The sequence below is a fragment of the Cygnus olor genome, chromosome 5 (assembly GCF_009769625.2).
Source record: "Cygnus olor isolate bCygOlo1 chromosome 5, bCygOlo1.pri.v2, whole genome shotgun sequence".
Lineage (NCBI taxonomy): Eukaryota > Metazoa > Chordata > Aves > Anseriformes > Anatidae > Cygnus > Cygnus olor.
In genome coordinates this window covers 17,076,999-17,092,001 of record NC_049173.1, presented here as the reverse complement: position 1 = coordinate 17,092,001, position 15,003 = coordinate 17,076,999, and the positions used below count along the sequence as shown (strand labels likewise).

General features: G+C 42.0%; 1 protein-coding gene across 2 annotated transcripts in view; it reads right to left on the bottom strand.

Moving 5' to 3' along the window:
• Window positions 1-7,249: 7,249 nt before the first annotated feature.
• The window catches only part of FBLN5 (fibulin 5), a 49,665-nt gene continuing 41,911 nt past the window's right edge, over window positions 7,250-15,003 (bottom strand). For both annotated transcript variants that reach the window (XM_040558907.1, XM_040558908.1), the window contains 2 exons: window positions 12,066-12,261; window positions 7,250-10,556 (listed from right to left, as the gene is read on the bottom strand). In XM_040558907.1, the coding sequence (XP_040414841.1) occupies window positions 10,395-10,556; window positions 12,066-12,261 (358 nt within the window). In that variant the 3' untranslated portion in view covers window positions 7,250-10,394. The remainder of the gene's footprint in view (window positions 10,557-12,065; window positions 12,262-15,003) is intronic.

The following is a 15,003-nucleotide window of genomic DNA, read 5'->3' as shown; positions in this document are numbered from 1 at the left end:
CACTGCAGCTCAGGGATTAACTTCACATTAAAAACACGTGCATTTGTATCCAAGTGACATAATGAAAAATGTGGTGGGACATGAAAGGTGCACTCATTCAAGCTAGTAAGGATTTATTGAACTTGTTCTTCAAGATCTTAGAAAACCTAATCAAACATTTCTCAGCTAGTGCACTGGTTGCCACAAACTGCTTGTCCTCCGCTAACCTGATACAGCGATCCCATGCCTGACAAAGAGTTTTATTAGCAGACAGAAGGAGGATGTGTTTCACAACTGTTTTTAAGGGGCCTTGGTGATCATTCTGTAATGATATGTTGACTAAACTGTGCAAAAGTCCAGGAAAAGAAGAATAACACTTGCTAGAGAGAAAAAAAATGACATTTAACAGCATGAAAATGCTGTTAAAGCACAAAAAATGCTGTTAAAGATCAGCATATCAGCTTGTATTTGGGAGAGTCCTTATGAAGAGTGGTACAGACTATGAACCCTTGCAGTGGAATGAATGAGACACGGATCGTGCATGCTGTCCTAATGAGTTACTAGTGCAAGAAAGTGCTTGTATGAAAATACTCACCTGTATGGGATGTGGAGCTGCCATCTGGCTCCCTGGAACAACCATACAGGACTCATTTTTTCTGTCACCAGTGTGGTGATGGCTACATGCTGGCTGACATGGAGGACAGTTTAACAGCATTCAGCAACACCTGTGGGCCCAAGGAGTAACCAGTGCCACCAAAAACAGAGAGGGGAGAAGAAGGCAGAAGCTCTGGTGCACAGAATACAGTCTATGGGACTTCTCAAGGAAACACGGTTCATATCTTACCCTTAAGGAAGTGCAGCAGGAGTTTAAATCCCTGCAGGATATTAGTTTTACAGCCCAGCCAAGCCCTGTTTCTCCAGCAGCACAGTGTCCTTTACCATCTGGCTAGATGGCACTGACAGAAAAGAAAGCGCAAACTGCTTTTCCCGTCCACACTTGCAAGTCATCTCCAGAGGTACCATTACCGCAGAGCTCTGATTTGCGCCCCGTGGGAGCTTTTGCTGAGTGGAGGTATCCTTGTCTGCAGGGACAGTGTAGGAGCAGATTATTCTTGTGTTGTGAAAAGAGCAAAAATAGAGGAAGGAGTGACACTATTCAATCCCACATGCAACCACATCTAAGACAAACACAACAGCACGTGTAATGAAAGCAACCTGTAAAGCAGACTGGAAGCATCTAGAGGGAGAAGGATACAGTGAATTAAGTCTGAAAACCTCAAATTAGGTCACTGGAGCCTTATGCTAATGGTGAAATCTAGGTAGCTTTGTTTCCTAGTGGCCATTTTCTCTCAAGGTGAGCAGAAGGCCTAGCAGCTCAGGAGCTTGCCTGGTCAGTCCACTTCTACCAAGGCACCTTGCTGGGGATTGAACACCCAGAAAGCTTCGGTCATGGGTCACAGGCCTGTTTTCTTATTTCTTTGAGCAACTCTAGAGACTCAGTTGCTTCTTGGTTGAATTGTTTCAGCCCAGAGTTCCTGCACTCAGCCTCTCATCTTTTGCTTTGCGTGTTAGCCGGCTTCCTTTCAGCGTAGTATTTCTTGAGCTTGTGATGCAGAATTAAAGTGTTTGCAGGGCAGTGAAGGGAAGTGAAGTGTCCTTGTGAAACTGCAAGTGAGCAGCAGCAGTTCATTTGAGTTCAAAACAGCTGTAGAGATCTTTATCAGCTGAGTGCCTTGTAAAACATCAAACACCCAGCCAATGTCCTATTACCTACCTCATCTCTGCAGTGAATTGTGTGATGAGAATGAGAGAGAGCAGCTGTGTGACATAAGTTTATTCACTTCCCACAAAACAAACCAGATCCAGCCTCCTCTGCCCTGGCAATTTGCTGAAATAAGAACATTCCGCCTGTGAAGTATAAACCCAACCAACGAGCACCAAAACTCCATTAGGCATGGGTCATTGAATAGTGTGTGGGTGGAAAAACCTTTCTTGTACTGAAATCACAAGCTATGTAGTGCAGGTGGGAGTGAGAACTAGCTACTAGTTAATGATTTATGTATAAGGAAACCAGTTCAGCCCAAATTACCTCATATTAATGCTACTTGTTAAGGAGACTAACTTATTCTGCAAAGCTAAGCCAAATTCTGCTCATAGGCTCATGCTCACTGCACAAATCCCTGTCTACACTGGTCCAGGCTGATCCTGACAAGAACGCTTACAATGATGCTCTGTGATCACCATTAAACCAGGAAATAATCAAAACAAGCCATAATTCAATTATATTTTTGTTATCAATAATTTTTAATTAAAAAAACAAAGCTTTAAGATAGTCCTTGCTGGCATATTCAATATAAATTGTTCACAAGTCATAAAACAATACAAGAGTTGAAAGCTCATTTTCTGCTGCAAAGAAAAAAATGGCTGTAGGTTAAAGTGGCAGGATGAGGGTCATAGAAACCGTTCATTTTAAATTACAATATTTCTCTTTTGAAAATAATTATGACTGCAAAATATAACATGCTTATTAATTTGGACAGCCTGCAAGCAGGGATTAGGGAAATGAGTGTTTAAGCAGAAGCAGAAATTCTGTGGAGCATTTGTCAAGCTGGGCAGTGAATCCTTCTCTCTGCACGTGTACTGTTTGCAGGAGGAACTGGTCGTATAAGGTGGTACTGAATGTGCTATACCTTAAATTATACTTATAGGCTTGCAGTGTCCAGTGCATCTCATTGGGTGACAGGTTGGCCAGGCAGCATGGCTTTTTTGAAAACTGATGCTCCATTTAAACAGATGAAAGCAACCTTCCTTTTTTTTTTTTTTTCTTATTGAAATGACTGTGAGCAGTTTTCTGTCTTTCAAAGGTCTGAACAAAATTAAAATGCTTCAAGTACAGCAGGAGAGAGAAGACTTTTCTCAGAGACCCTGCATACTGAGACCATTCCTTAGTACTTCTACATGATCTTGGTTTATACTTTTCTTGTCTCTGGTCATGCCTGCCTCTTCTGTAGTCCATATGTCAGCCAGCCATTTCATTTGTACATTGGTAAGGCTCATCTCTGCTTAATCCTGCTGGTAGGAGACAAGGATGCTGGATTTCTAGGAGTTAATTCTTCCTTTTCCAGACTTCATGTAGGATATCTTCATTCCAGAGCTGTTTATAGGCTACTTGGATGCTTATCTTTCTAAAGACATAATCTCCTTTTTGGTATTTTGGGTTTCTGATTCATTATTTTTGTCCACAGCAATGATATCATAACCAAAGCACTGAAAGTTAACTAAAGACAAAGCTCTTTTTTTGTTGACTTTCTGGTTCAGTTACAATTTTATCCCTCACTAATTCTAATTTTTTAATCTATGGGAATGACTGCTGTCACACTGTTGTAACTCACACTGAATGGCAGAGGGTTACGCTAGAGCTCGCTGCAGGTAGTACGCGTGTGGTTGGCCACAGCTTGGGAATGTCACTTAAAATTTTCTGTATACATATAAACACAATGAGAAATTTTATACACGCTAGTAGGTAAATGTCCATTTGGCATCATTAAGAAGTCAATGAAGATCTCTTTCCTCCAGCTAAGGACTGATCTCTACCAGTTTTTTGCCTCATTTACTGACCTGGGGTGCTGGCTAGGGCTGGCAGCTCTTTCTGCTTGCTGTAGGAGTCCCAGGATCTCTGTGGAGCAGCTCCTTTAGGGAGCAGCTGGTTTTTCTGTCCCCCCTTCACTACCCGGATGACATCAGATGTCAAAGTCCAAAGAAATCTTTTAAAATGATTAACTAGATGCAGGTTTGGGGATACTGATTTGAATAACAAATCTGTGTAATCTTGGCATGCCTTCTACCTCTTTGTTTGTATTTCAAATAATCTACAGAATGAGTTTATTGGGTGAAATATTTCTTAAGAACAATGATTTATTATGCATACTGGAGAACTCTGGTGGTGGACTTTTGAATTGTGTTTGTATTATGCAGAGGCAGACAGGAAAAACTCCCACCACCATATGTTTTAAGGATTTTGTCAAAACTAACCTTTGTAGCTATGATTTCACTTGTTGAATACAGAACATTTGCAGCAAGTTGTGGATGAACAGTCTCCAGACTGAGGTTCTCGTCTTGAAAAACACATGTGCACGCACCACGAACAGAGCCTTGAGGAAGTCAACGTGATCCCTTACAAACTACAGAGATAACTCAAGGAACAATTTCTATGAACGAGGTATGAGCCATGACTCTGCAAAGGCTTGCATGTAGATTGATAGTTTGAAAATGTGTAGTCAAGTGTCTGGGTTGACCTTTGAAGACTAGGGGTGAGGAATCATTCATGGAAACACATCAGTGTGTGGCCTGAAATACCAGAGAGAATCTTCAAGTGCCAAAGGTTGTCTCAGAAAATCTTGAAGTACCCAAAGATAGTTCCCACAGAGAGATAGTGCAGTCATACTACTATTTATTTACTAGAAACAATCTTTCAACTCTACTGTCAAAATAATACATATCTGTTTACATTTATACCACTGACACTGAGATTCAAGACTTAAAATAAAACTGGGCTAGATCCAGACCTGATGTGAGGTGCTTAGCAATCACTGACTTCAGCACAGTCGTGATCACATTGCACTCTGTCTGGCCAATTACTCCTTGGAAACAGGGAAAACCCCATCCGGAGTGTGAAGATCCTAAGGATGTATTGCATAAACATAGCCTTATCAGGCTTCTTAGAAAGCCATGTTACTGTCAGGACAGCATGATGCAGACCCAATTTCAGGAGAAAAGTGATTCATCAGGACCTAAGAGAGCAGCTGGTACCTTCAGAGTGGGAGGGAAGCATTGTTTATTTTTAAATCCTCTTCATGAAACCAGGCTCTGGCAGCAGGCTGGGCAATCCTTTCAACCATCAGACCTAGTGCTTTGCTGGAAGGGTGCCTGGTGGCATTGCAAAGAGAGGGTACAGAAGCAGCAGGTGGGCCACCATGGTGCCTGCCTTTCCAGCAAAACACTTAAAGAACTTTTACAGATGATGGGTGCAGAGGAACCTTGCAGGGAAATAAAGGATCTGCCTTGGCTGTGAGAAAAGCAACAGAGGTCAGTCAGAGACCAAGAGCGACACATAACCTACAAATGGTCTCCAAAAAGCAAAGTGAAAAATGTTAGGTAGTGCTAGAGAAGAGGTGGGGTGCACTCAGCATGTGCTTGCAGTGCATGACCATAATGAGATCACTTGTCCAGGACAAACTCAAAAGGGAGAGTGAGTGATACTGGGACCCTGTAGGGAGTTGAAGGAGATTGAATATTTGGGAAGTTTTTGGTGTCTGAAGTGTTTTCTAAAGATCCCTTTTCTACCCAGCTACATTCCTCAGTTCTTACATCAAGGTTATTGCATCGTTATTCACTTAGCCATGGAAGTGTGTCTGCCTGGTACCCAAACGCTCCCTCATGTGACTTCACTGATACTCCTTGAGTACACAGGGATCAGTTTGGCCAGTGGAAATCACTACAGGGATCTCAGAAGCTTGAACTAATAAAATCTGCAGTGGGTGAGATGTCCACCCCTGATGTGCACACTTACAAACATCAGATGCACTCTGCACTGAAACAGGTGAGGAAAACAACTGCAGGGTCAGAGACAGCCCCGCATAAGTACTCTGGACCATTACACTCCCTACTGTACTGCCTCTTCAGCACAGGTCGCCCTTCTGGGCAGGCTTTCTGCAGAAGGTCTAATGATAACCATCAGCTTCAATTTTCATGCATGGCACCTGCTTTTGGGTTGAGCTAGTCAGAATTGGTTCAAAGATCTAAAACAACAGAATGTGACCGGTTTAAAACACTTATAAGTGCTCATGTCAGATGAAAACACAATTTTCTTGCATCATACTACCTTAAAACTCTTTAACTTCCAAATGCAGAGCCACATTACCACTAGTTTTAGCTTACGTCAATTCTTCGTGTATACAGAAACATCCACAGTGCTTTACACGCACGCAGGGCAGAGCCTCAGTATACTTTTTATCCTTCCATTGAAAAGTAGCAGTCATGCAAATTAACACCAGCTGAGGGGTTTTCCATCCAGATTTATTTCAACAATGGTACCTTTCAGGCTTAAATAACATTAGGGCATACTTTTATTTCTTTTTATTCTTGAAACAACTTTGTACTATGGAATTTTCATGAGGTTATAATACAGCTACATGCTACAGAAAAGATTCAGTAGCAAATTTTGTGAATAAGCCAGATTGGAAAACTCAAATGACCACAGACTGTATTGATCCTATTGCTCTGCTTGTTCTAGGTAGAGAGAAATGAATACATAAGTTGTGCTGATGCAAATACCACATTTCTGAGCCAATGAAAGCTGACTCTTGCAAAGGTTGGGCCAACAGAAGGCAAATATGGCTACAGGCTCCCCAGCTGAAAAAGGGAGAGCCCTACAGGAATGGCAATGAATGCTACCTCGGTGACAGTGGGTGACCAGGCACTCCAAGAAACTTAGCTATTCACACCAAAATTATTGCTATCAGAGAAGCACAAGTTGAAAAGTGATTCTGTGGGATCCAGCAAACTCTTAAAATAATAAACTCTGAAATAATATTCTGTTGTCTGCATTAAAAACTAGCCAGTCCCCTAGAAATATTTCAAAGACAAATATGCTAGGTAGGACCCATCCAACTGTACAGCACTGGGTCATTTGTCTCTTGCCATTTTTCTCCCCCTGGCACCTAGCCCAAATAGCATGAATCACTTGGCTCCTTTCTTGGAATATGGTCTCCCTCCCAGTCGCTGTGATCTGTATCAAGGATTTCTGTCATTTCTGCTCTTATTTACTTTTATTCCAATTATTGCGTTGGCAATAGGTGCTGTACAAACACGTACTGAGAGGCAATCCCTTTGCTGAGGACCTGTGTTTACACAGATGTGATGGCCAAGAGGCAGGCGAGGAAGAAAGCCATCCCTCCCCTGCTCTGCCATGGCCCCGTCACCCTGAGCTGCACGTACCCAGGCCCAGGCTGGTGCACCTCATCTGGTGTTGGCCAGAACATTGTCTGTGAACCATGTGGTAACATGCCTCATGGTAGAAAATCCTCTAATGGGAATAAACAATCACTTTCTGATGGGACCTGAAGCTGGGATTCTATCTATTTGTAGGGTGGCCCAGCCTCCAAGGAGAACATGTATGCACACAGCAGTTGCAAGCTTGCATTTTTAACTTTAATCCTGTAAAAACCTTACATGCATATTCCTTTTTTTTTTTTTTTTTTTTATTTGGTGAGAATTGCTGTAATATATGAGCCTGCGATGGTCTATTGAAAACAGACCCTTGAATAGGAAATGGAGAGTTTAGAAGTTATAAACTGCTAGTAATTTATTATTCTGAGATTGGCATATATTTTGGCGAAGTTAAAGTTGGCTGGAGTGATAGTGAGTGATGAAAGATGTTATAGCAGTTGAGAAGTGGCTGAATTCCTTTGTTTCCAGACTTTTCACTTCTTTGTTTAAAGCACAGAATGTTTACATAGAAAGTGTAATATTGTTTTATGAGTGTTTGCTGGACCCTGCTAAAACCAGGCATTCAAGCTTTACTCTTTCAACAAAGTGTTTTGTTATAGAATTCCTCTGTGTTCTTTTTTTTAATGTTTCTGAATTAGGGTTAAACCAGGTTGGTATGTGGGGGCCATGGGAGAACAGCCCAGAAGTGAGGAACTGTCTGATATCTAACGGAGTGCACTTCGTCTCCAGGAGGCGATGTGATGGCAGGAGAGAGGACTCCTCCACTAGACACAAAGAAGCGATAACATGGGCACAAAGCAGGAGAAGAAAGGCTTTTAAGCACTGGGAAAACCCTCAGCACATTGAGAGTTTAATGCCCCTAGTTTAAGATCCTGCCTGCCCCACATCTGCTTTCTGGGCCACCAGAGCCTGCTTGTTTCCCATGTCTCCGTTCCTTCACCTGGGACCCATGCACAGCTTTAGCCCGTGGTTATAAACTGCCATTCCTCCTTCTTGGTTATCTCTATTTTCTCCTCCAAGACAGTGGTGTATGATGAGCCTGGACACACTCAGGAAGCACATTGCTGTTTCTGATGTTCCTCTGCACATTTCCTCTACATTTATCTCCTCCAGGTTGGCTTCTCACAAAACTTGTTGGTTTCCTGCTCCTCGCTTGGCCCACTAAAGTCAGTCTCAAGCTGTTTTGTTTTTATAATAAAGGGCAGCCTGTGTACAGAGCTCTGAGCCACAGGACCCTGGGATGTTGCATCAGCAAGGAGGAAACTTTATTAAGGAATGGAAGCTGCTAAAGCACACTCAATTTAGCATTTTGTTGTTGTGGGCCATTGCATCAGGGCTTCCATCAAGCTAAGTACCAGTAAAAAGAGCAGTCACTTCTACAGCTAGACGAAAAACAACCCCAGGCTAACTTTTAAGCTTTTTGGGAACAAGAGAGTCATTTTTCTGATCGTGCCATGCAGCCTGTGTTGTGATAACTTTCTGAGTCTGTATACTCCCATTTAATACTCCCACTTTAATGAAGACCTCACATAATGCTTCTACTCTGCTCCAGCCTATTCTCATTATAATCTACATAACTCCCTTTCCCAAGTAGCATTAAGAACTTTCAGTCCTCAAAAAGACCAAGCAAAGGTTATCTTTCTTGTCCTAGCAATGCTGGAGAGCAACTAAGCCAATAAGGAAAAAGTAGGGGAAAAAAGCAAAAGCCGTTGCTTCAGAGAAATTTAATAACAAAGTATAGGAACCCTTGTTCTCACAAAATAAAACACTGACCTGCCAATGGCTTCAACAAGGTGAGGATTATACCTCCAAACTATACAATTATTTTTATTTTTATTTTCAAACTCCTAAATATCTATATATATATATATTTAGCTTAGCACTGTGAGGCCTCAGCTGGAATACTTTTCACAGTTTTGGGCACTGCACTTTGAGAAAGATGTGAACCAACTGGAGAGAATCCAGATGAGAGCAACAAGAATGATCAAAGGTCCAGAAAATGTGATGTATGAGGAAAGACCAAAAGAATTGGGTTTGTTTAGACTAGAGAGGAACAGTCTGAGGGGAGACATGACAACAGTCTTCAGACATGTTAAAGACTGTTGCATGGGGAAGATAAACTGTTCTCTGTTTCTACTGGAAGTAGGCTGAAAAGAATAGATTTAAATTACAACAGGGGAGATTCAGATTAGACTTTAGGAAAAACTTTCTGTTGGTTACAGCAGTTATACCTGAGAAGCCATTACCTATGGAAAACTGTGGGATCCCATCACTCGAGGTCTGGGTACTGGTATAGCTGGGCCTGCTTTGTGGCAGAGGCATGAACAATACAACCATTCCAAGTCTTTTCCAGCTTGTTTTCCCCAATGTTAGGAATGTAGGAGAAAGACTCTGTGTGAACAGAACATTTTTTTTTCTCTGAAGGAATTTGGACATGTCTGAGCCAAGGGATCTTTGAACAGGTCGGCTGCACCCTTAACTACAAAGTTAGTACTGTTACCTTATAACCATTACAAACTGTTTGCAATTATTCCACTGAAAACCAGGTGAAAGTTCTAATTCTCATCTGCTCTGAAGCCCCTGGACACTATTCTGGCATTGGAGGCCTGGGCCAAAGAATCTGGCTGTAACAAAGCGTAACACCCTAAACATTGTAAAACATGCCATCCAGTGATAGATTTCTATGAACTCTGTTATATAGAAAGATTTAATACAGAAAGGAACCCAAAGATGTGACACTTTGTTAGAAAGTAGAAGATTACATAGTACAACATGTATTTTGGATTGAATTTACAATGAATTTTAAGTATAAAATAGAATCAAAGAAAAACAGGTGAAAGTAAGACAAATGCAGGGTGAATTAAGACAAAGTGCCGGACTGATAATTTCAAAGATAACTGGGAATGTAAATTAGCACTTCTAAGATCCTTTGTTTCAACAGGTGACTTTTTGGGGGGGTGAGGGGAAGGTTCTACTTGTTTGTCTGCTTTCCATTTATAATGAAAAAAAAAAAACAAAACAACAAAACAGGCAAGATTGCAAAAGCCAGCTTTTTCCTCAGTTTCTTTGGTGCTTTTTGCTAAGCAGCCTTGGAGCTACGAAGGTTCACAGTCTTTGAAACGTAGACTCATACCCTAGAAGTGTTTACAATGGAAAAATGAGTCCTTAAAATACATGACCGCATAGAGAATCATATGGGATCTGCTGCCGATACACCTCCAGAGGACTGCATCCTGGTAGGGGCTGTGCATGAAGAGGCTCCCTCCTCAGACAGGCATAGGTCGCTGGGTCTGTGGAAATACTGACTTGGTTTTGAGCTGCTATACGTACTGGCTTCTGAGGAGAGAGTTCTGCAGAGGAGGAACCGTGTCTTTTGTTTTAATGTTTACAGGGCACCAACTCAAGGGTTAGAATGAGTACTGTGATACGTATATCCTCAGCCGGATGACAGAGCTTCCCCTGAAGTTGATGACGGTGTTAACAGTGATCATTTCCAAGTCCAACTGAATAGTACGGGGCCCTTTCACGGGACGGGTCATCACCAGGGTAGCACTGATTGGTCCCGTTTGCTGTACGCAAAGCAAGAGGAAGCAGGTGAGATTTCCAAAAACAGTTCATGAAAGCTATCATCTCAGGTGAGACCACGTTATGTCCACAGTCCTCGAGCAGCCAAAATAACACTATTTTCTGTTGCATTGTTAGAAGCTACTGCAATTCACAGGAGAGAGAGCTTCATTTCAGCGTTTGGCTCCACATCAGTGTTTTGTATGAACTATCACCTTCTACAGTTTTTAAAGCCTTTGGGAGCCCTGCACATAAAAGAAGCTATTGTGCATAGAAATTTGCTATTGTCTGAGTGGGAAAAGATGAAAACATGGTTTTGGAGTATGTACAAATAATATCACATTTTTTTTGTCAGATATTATTTAATTTGATACAAAATCTATTATTACTTTGAAGCAGCAGCAAACCCCAAGAAGGGGTTATGTTACCAGGGCTTTGAGAACAGATGTTTCTCTATGAGTGGAATCAGGGTTGGTTGTACAACTGCGTATGTTAATGTTGCAAAACCTCACCCTCTGCAGAGAGCTTTAAATATGTGAAGGCACGTCAGAAAATCTGTCCTTTAGTAAGTGGAAGCAGAGCTTTGAAATATCTGGCCAGAACAGTGGATTATGAGAATTTAAAAATTAGAGTTTCTGAGGTTAAAACCAAATGTAATTTGGTTTCCAACAGAAGCTTATGTACATAAAGTGGGACCTGTTTTACCATGAAAAGGAGCATTTATGTTGTATTTGATAATAGAAACCCAAGAAAATGGTGAGGAGGAACTGGCCGGGCAGACCAGGGCCAGGCTGTGGCCCCGGTACCGCAGCCCACCATGCAGCAGCCGGGGGGCCCTGTGATTCCCAGTGCCCCTTCCCTCTCTGCCTGCTCCTGCTGTTCTCAAAACAAGGAATAGGCACCACCTGCTGGCTACAAACCTGACACACGAACGTGTTGCCAGTGAAGCAGAAGGACGGCTTGTGCGAGCAAAGTAGTCTAGGTGACAAATTAATGGGTATGTGGTAAATAAATATATATATATAAAAAAAAAAGCAGACTTGAGCGGTGAAGCTCATCAGCGGAGCCTTAGGAAGTGCCAGGTCAGCCCAGACAAGGGGAGGTCAGTGGGATCAGTAATGGCTTTACAACAGGAAAGAACTTGTGAGATGTGCATGATCATTCCTGGATCACTTGTCATTTTGGGAATTTCAAAACATTTTTTATTTATATATATGTAGTTTTAACATTGAAAATTTTATACTGAGGCCCGCATGAGGAACATGTTTTGAGATCTATTGAAATCTGTCATGCAACCATTTTCTGTGAAGCATGGGAGCCATCAGTAGCCACCAAACATCACTTAAGGTGAATATCAAAGCCAGACCAGCACAATGACCTGCATGTCTGCATGTAAAAATGTCTCATACTGAAGGTTTGAATGGTATTCAGTGAAAGAAGAGTTCTGCTGTCAGAAAGAAATTCAGCTAACAAGAAGACACTCCAGGTTTTCTCCCAGCCAGCACCAGACTTACCCGCATGTAGAATTCCCTGCCCTCGTTCCCTGATTTGATTTGGAAGATGTAATAGGCTCCAGGGTAGCGAGTTGTTGCTTGCATCTGAAAGATGTCAGAAGGCACTGACCGCCCAGACACAATATCCATGACTCTGTACAAGATGGTGAATGGCTGATCTCGGCAGCCAGGGTTTTCAGCTGGACACATGCAGCGGCTAAAAGGGAGAGAGGATTGTCATCAGTGGTTACAAATTCCTGTATTACTTCATTCTTTACATGCTGATACAGCTGCAAAGAACAATCAATCAATCAATCAAGTTGTCAAACAGCTAAAAGAATCAATGAAAATGTAATGAATTTGCTTATTTTTAGTATCCTCTGTGCTACTCCAGTCTGCTTATATCCCTGCCTTCTTTTTCTTGTCTTCCAGGCTTTGCCAAAATATCTTGGCATCCCATGTCTCCTTAGCTCACTTGAAAATCAGTACTGTCTTTAAGGCAGCTCTGCAGGTGTAGAATACCTTTTACATGTTTGTTCTGATAGTAATTTAAACTGAACTGTCCCCAGAATTAATTAATGGATCATTTCACTGAAAGTGCTACATAAATATTATATTAGCTGTTTAAGAATCTTTTATATAGTACACAAAAACATACAAGGAGACATCCTGGGTCAAACCAAAGCTCTAGCATCAAATCCAGAGCCCTAAGGAAGAATAGCAAATTAAGCATATGATGCTTCCACCCCAACAGCCTCCAATCATTTGTGACTCAGGAAACTCAGAACGGGTTGCCCAGGGAAGTGGTGGCGTCACTGTTCCTGGGGGTGTTCAAGGAAAGGTTGGACGTGGTGCTTAGGGACATGGGTTAGAGGGTGACAGTAGTAGTAGGGTGATGGTTGGACCAGGTGATCTTGAAGGTCTCTTCCAACCTTAATGACTCTACGATTCTATGATTCTATATTGTTAGCCCACAATGCATTTCTTATCCATCAACTTGTCCATCTTCCCTTTGCACCCCCAGGAACATTTGGCATCCGTGGTATCGTGTGGCTCCACAGCCCCTGGCAAGCAGTGCATGGCCCCTTGCTGACTTTGATGCCCTCAGCTCTTGGGAGCAGACCGTCAATCCCCGCTTATACTCCACACGCAACTCAGGTTTTTGTATTTGATCCTGTCATGGCTGAAGAGTCCTAACTTAGTTGCTTCTCACAAGGAATATATTCCATGATTTTGACCATCTTTGTGGCTCTTTATGAACCTTTGTCCAGTTACATTACATTGCTCTTGAAAGGAGGGGATGGAACTGCATGGTCTTGAAGATATGGGTACACAATGGCACGTGTTCTAAGGATATTCCATACCTCAATTTCAGATTGCTTTTCTGACCTCTACTGAGTATGGCGGCCTATGCAACTACCTATAACAGTCCTCAAACCTCACTTGGACTATGATCAGATCAGTGCTCTTCATTTACACAGAATCACACAGAATCGTCTAGGTTGGAAGAGACCTCCAAGATCATCTAGTCCAACCTCTGTCCTAACACTAACAAAACCTCCACTAAACCATATCACTAAGGACTACATCTAAACGTCTTTTAAAGACCTCCAGGGATGGCGACTCAACCACTTCCCTGGGCAGCCCATTCCAATGCCTAACAACCCTTTCAGTAAAGAAGTTCTTCCTAATATCCAACCTAAACCTCCCCTGGCGCAACTTGAGCCCATTCCCCCTCATCCTGTCACCAGGCACGTGGGAGAATAGACCAACCCCCACCTCTCTACAGCCTCCTTTGAAGTTGGCAGTCTTTTTACTTTACATTATTCTGCATTGAATTTCATCTGCCATTTTTGTTGCAGTCATTGAGGCTTTTTCCGCAATTCTCTTCTTATCTTTCAACCTCTTATTCATCTGTGCCAGGGGCTGCTCACTTACTTATGGCTACTTAATTTCCATAGAAGCCTAAAGTAGGGTTCTTTTCAGAAGCCTTTGAAAACCCAAGCAGACCGTATCAACCTATGCCCTTTAGCCATAAGCTGCTGAATTCTTCAGAGAACTCCAATAAAGTTGTGAGGCAGGATGTCCCTTTATAAAATCCATGTTAGGGAATTTACTGGATGGAAACTAGTTGCTTTTTTTCCCCCCTATTTCTTCTATAACCTCCACTATTGACACCAACTTCAGACAATTCCTCTGGCAAATCCTCCATACAAAAGTTCCTGGCATTACAAACACCCAATCCCTTCCACAGAGAGCACAGATGCAAAGAATTTGCTTGTCTTTTATACTGACCACTTCTAGACATATGCCACAAATTAAATGCAGTCACATCTAGATATGAGCCAAAGCCACCAAATACAAAGCTCAGAGATCAAGAGTTTTGGTGGAAGATGATTTGTAAGTACTCCGCAGTTGGGCTCTGAGGAATTTAGATACATAGACTTTAAACATTTCAGCTTGTAGTTTAAGATTCTACCACCTCTGAAGATAGGTAGAGCCAGAACTGGCAGAACAGAACTTGTCCATTCCTCAGCTGTCCTAGTTCAGAAAGCAATGTAAAGACATTAATTCATTGTCATGGGAAGCAGTGGATTCTTCATCTCTTGCTTATCTATAAAATACATTAGGCTACCAAGTAATCCTAAGTAATTGGGTTTAGTGCAAACACTATGGATGAAATTCTATGGCCTGCAATGCTTAGAGACCTAGCTGGAGCTGAAACATTTTGAGCCCCAGGCAGGTACATACAAAAATGTGAAAGAATCAGGCAACTTTTAGAAATGTGCTGCCTTCCCCCTGATTTGTTTGCCCAAATAGTTCCATATTTAAACAGGAACAGTGCTAATAGCCCCATTCAGATATACCCAATTTGCAGACAATGCAAATCAGTCTGTGGACTTTTCAGCACATTTAGCCTTTAAGCAGCAGGAAACTACTTGGACCCTGCGATAAGTAG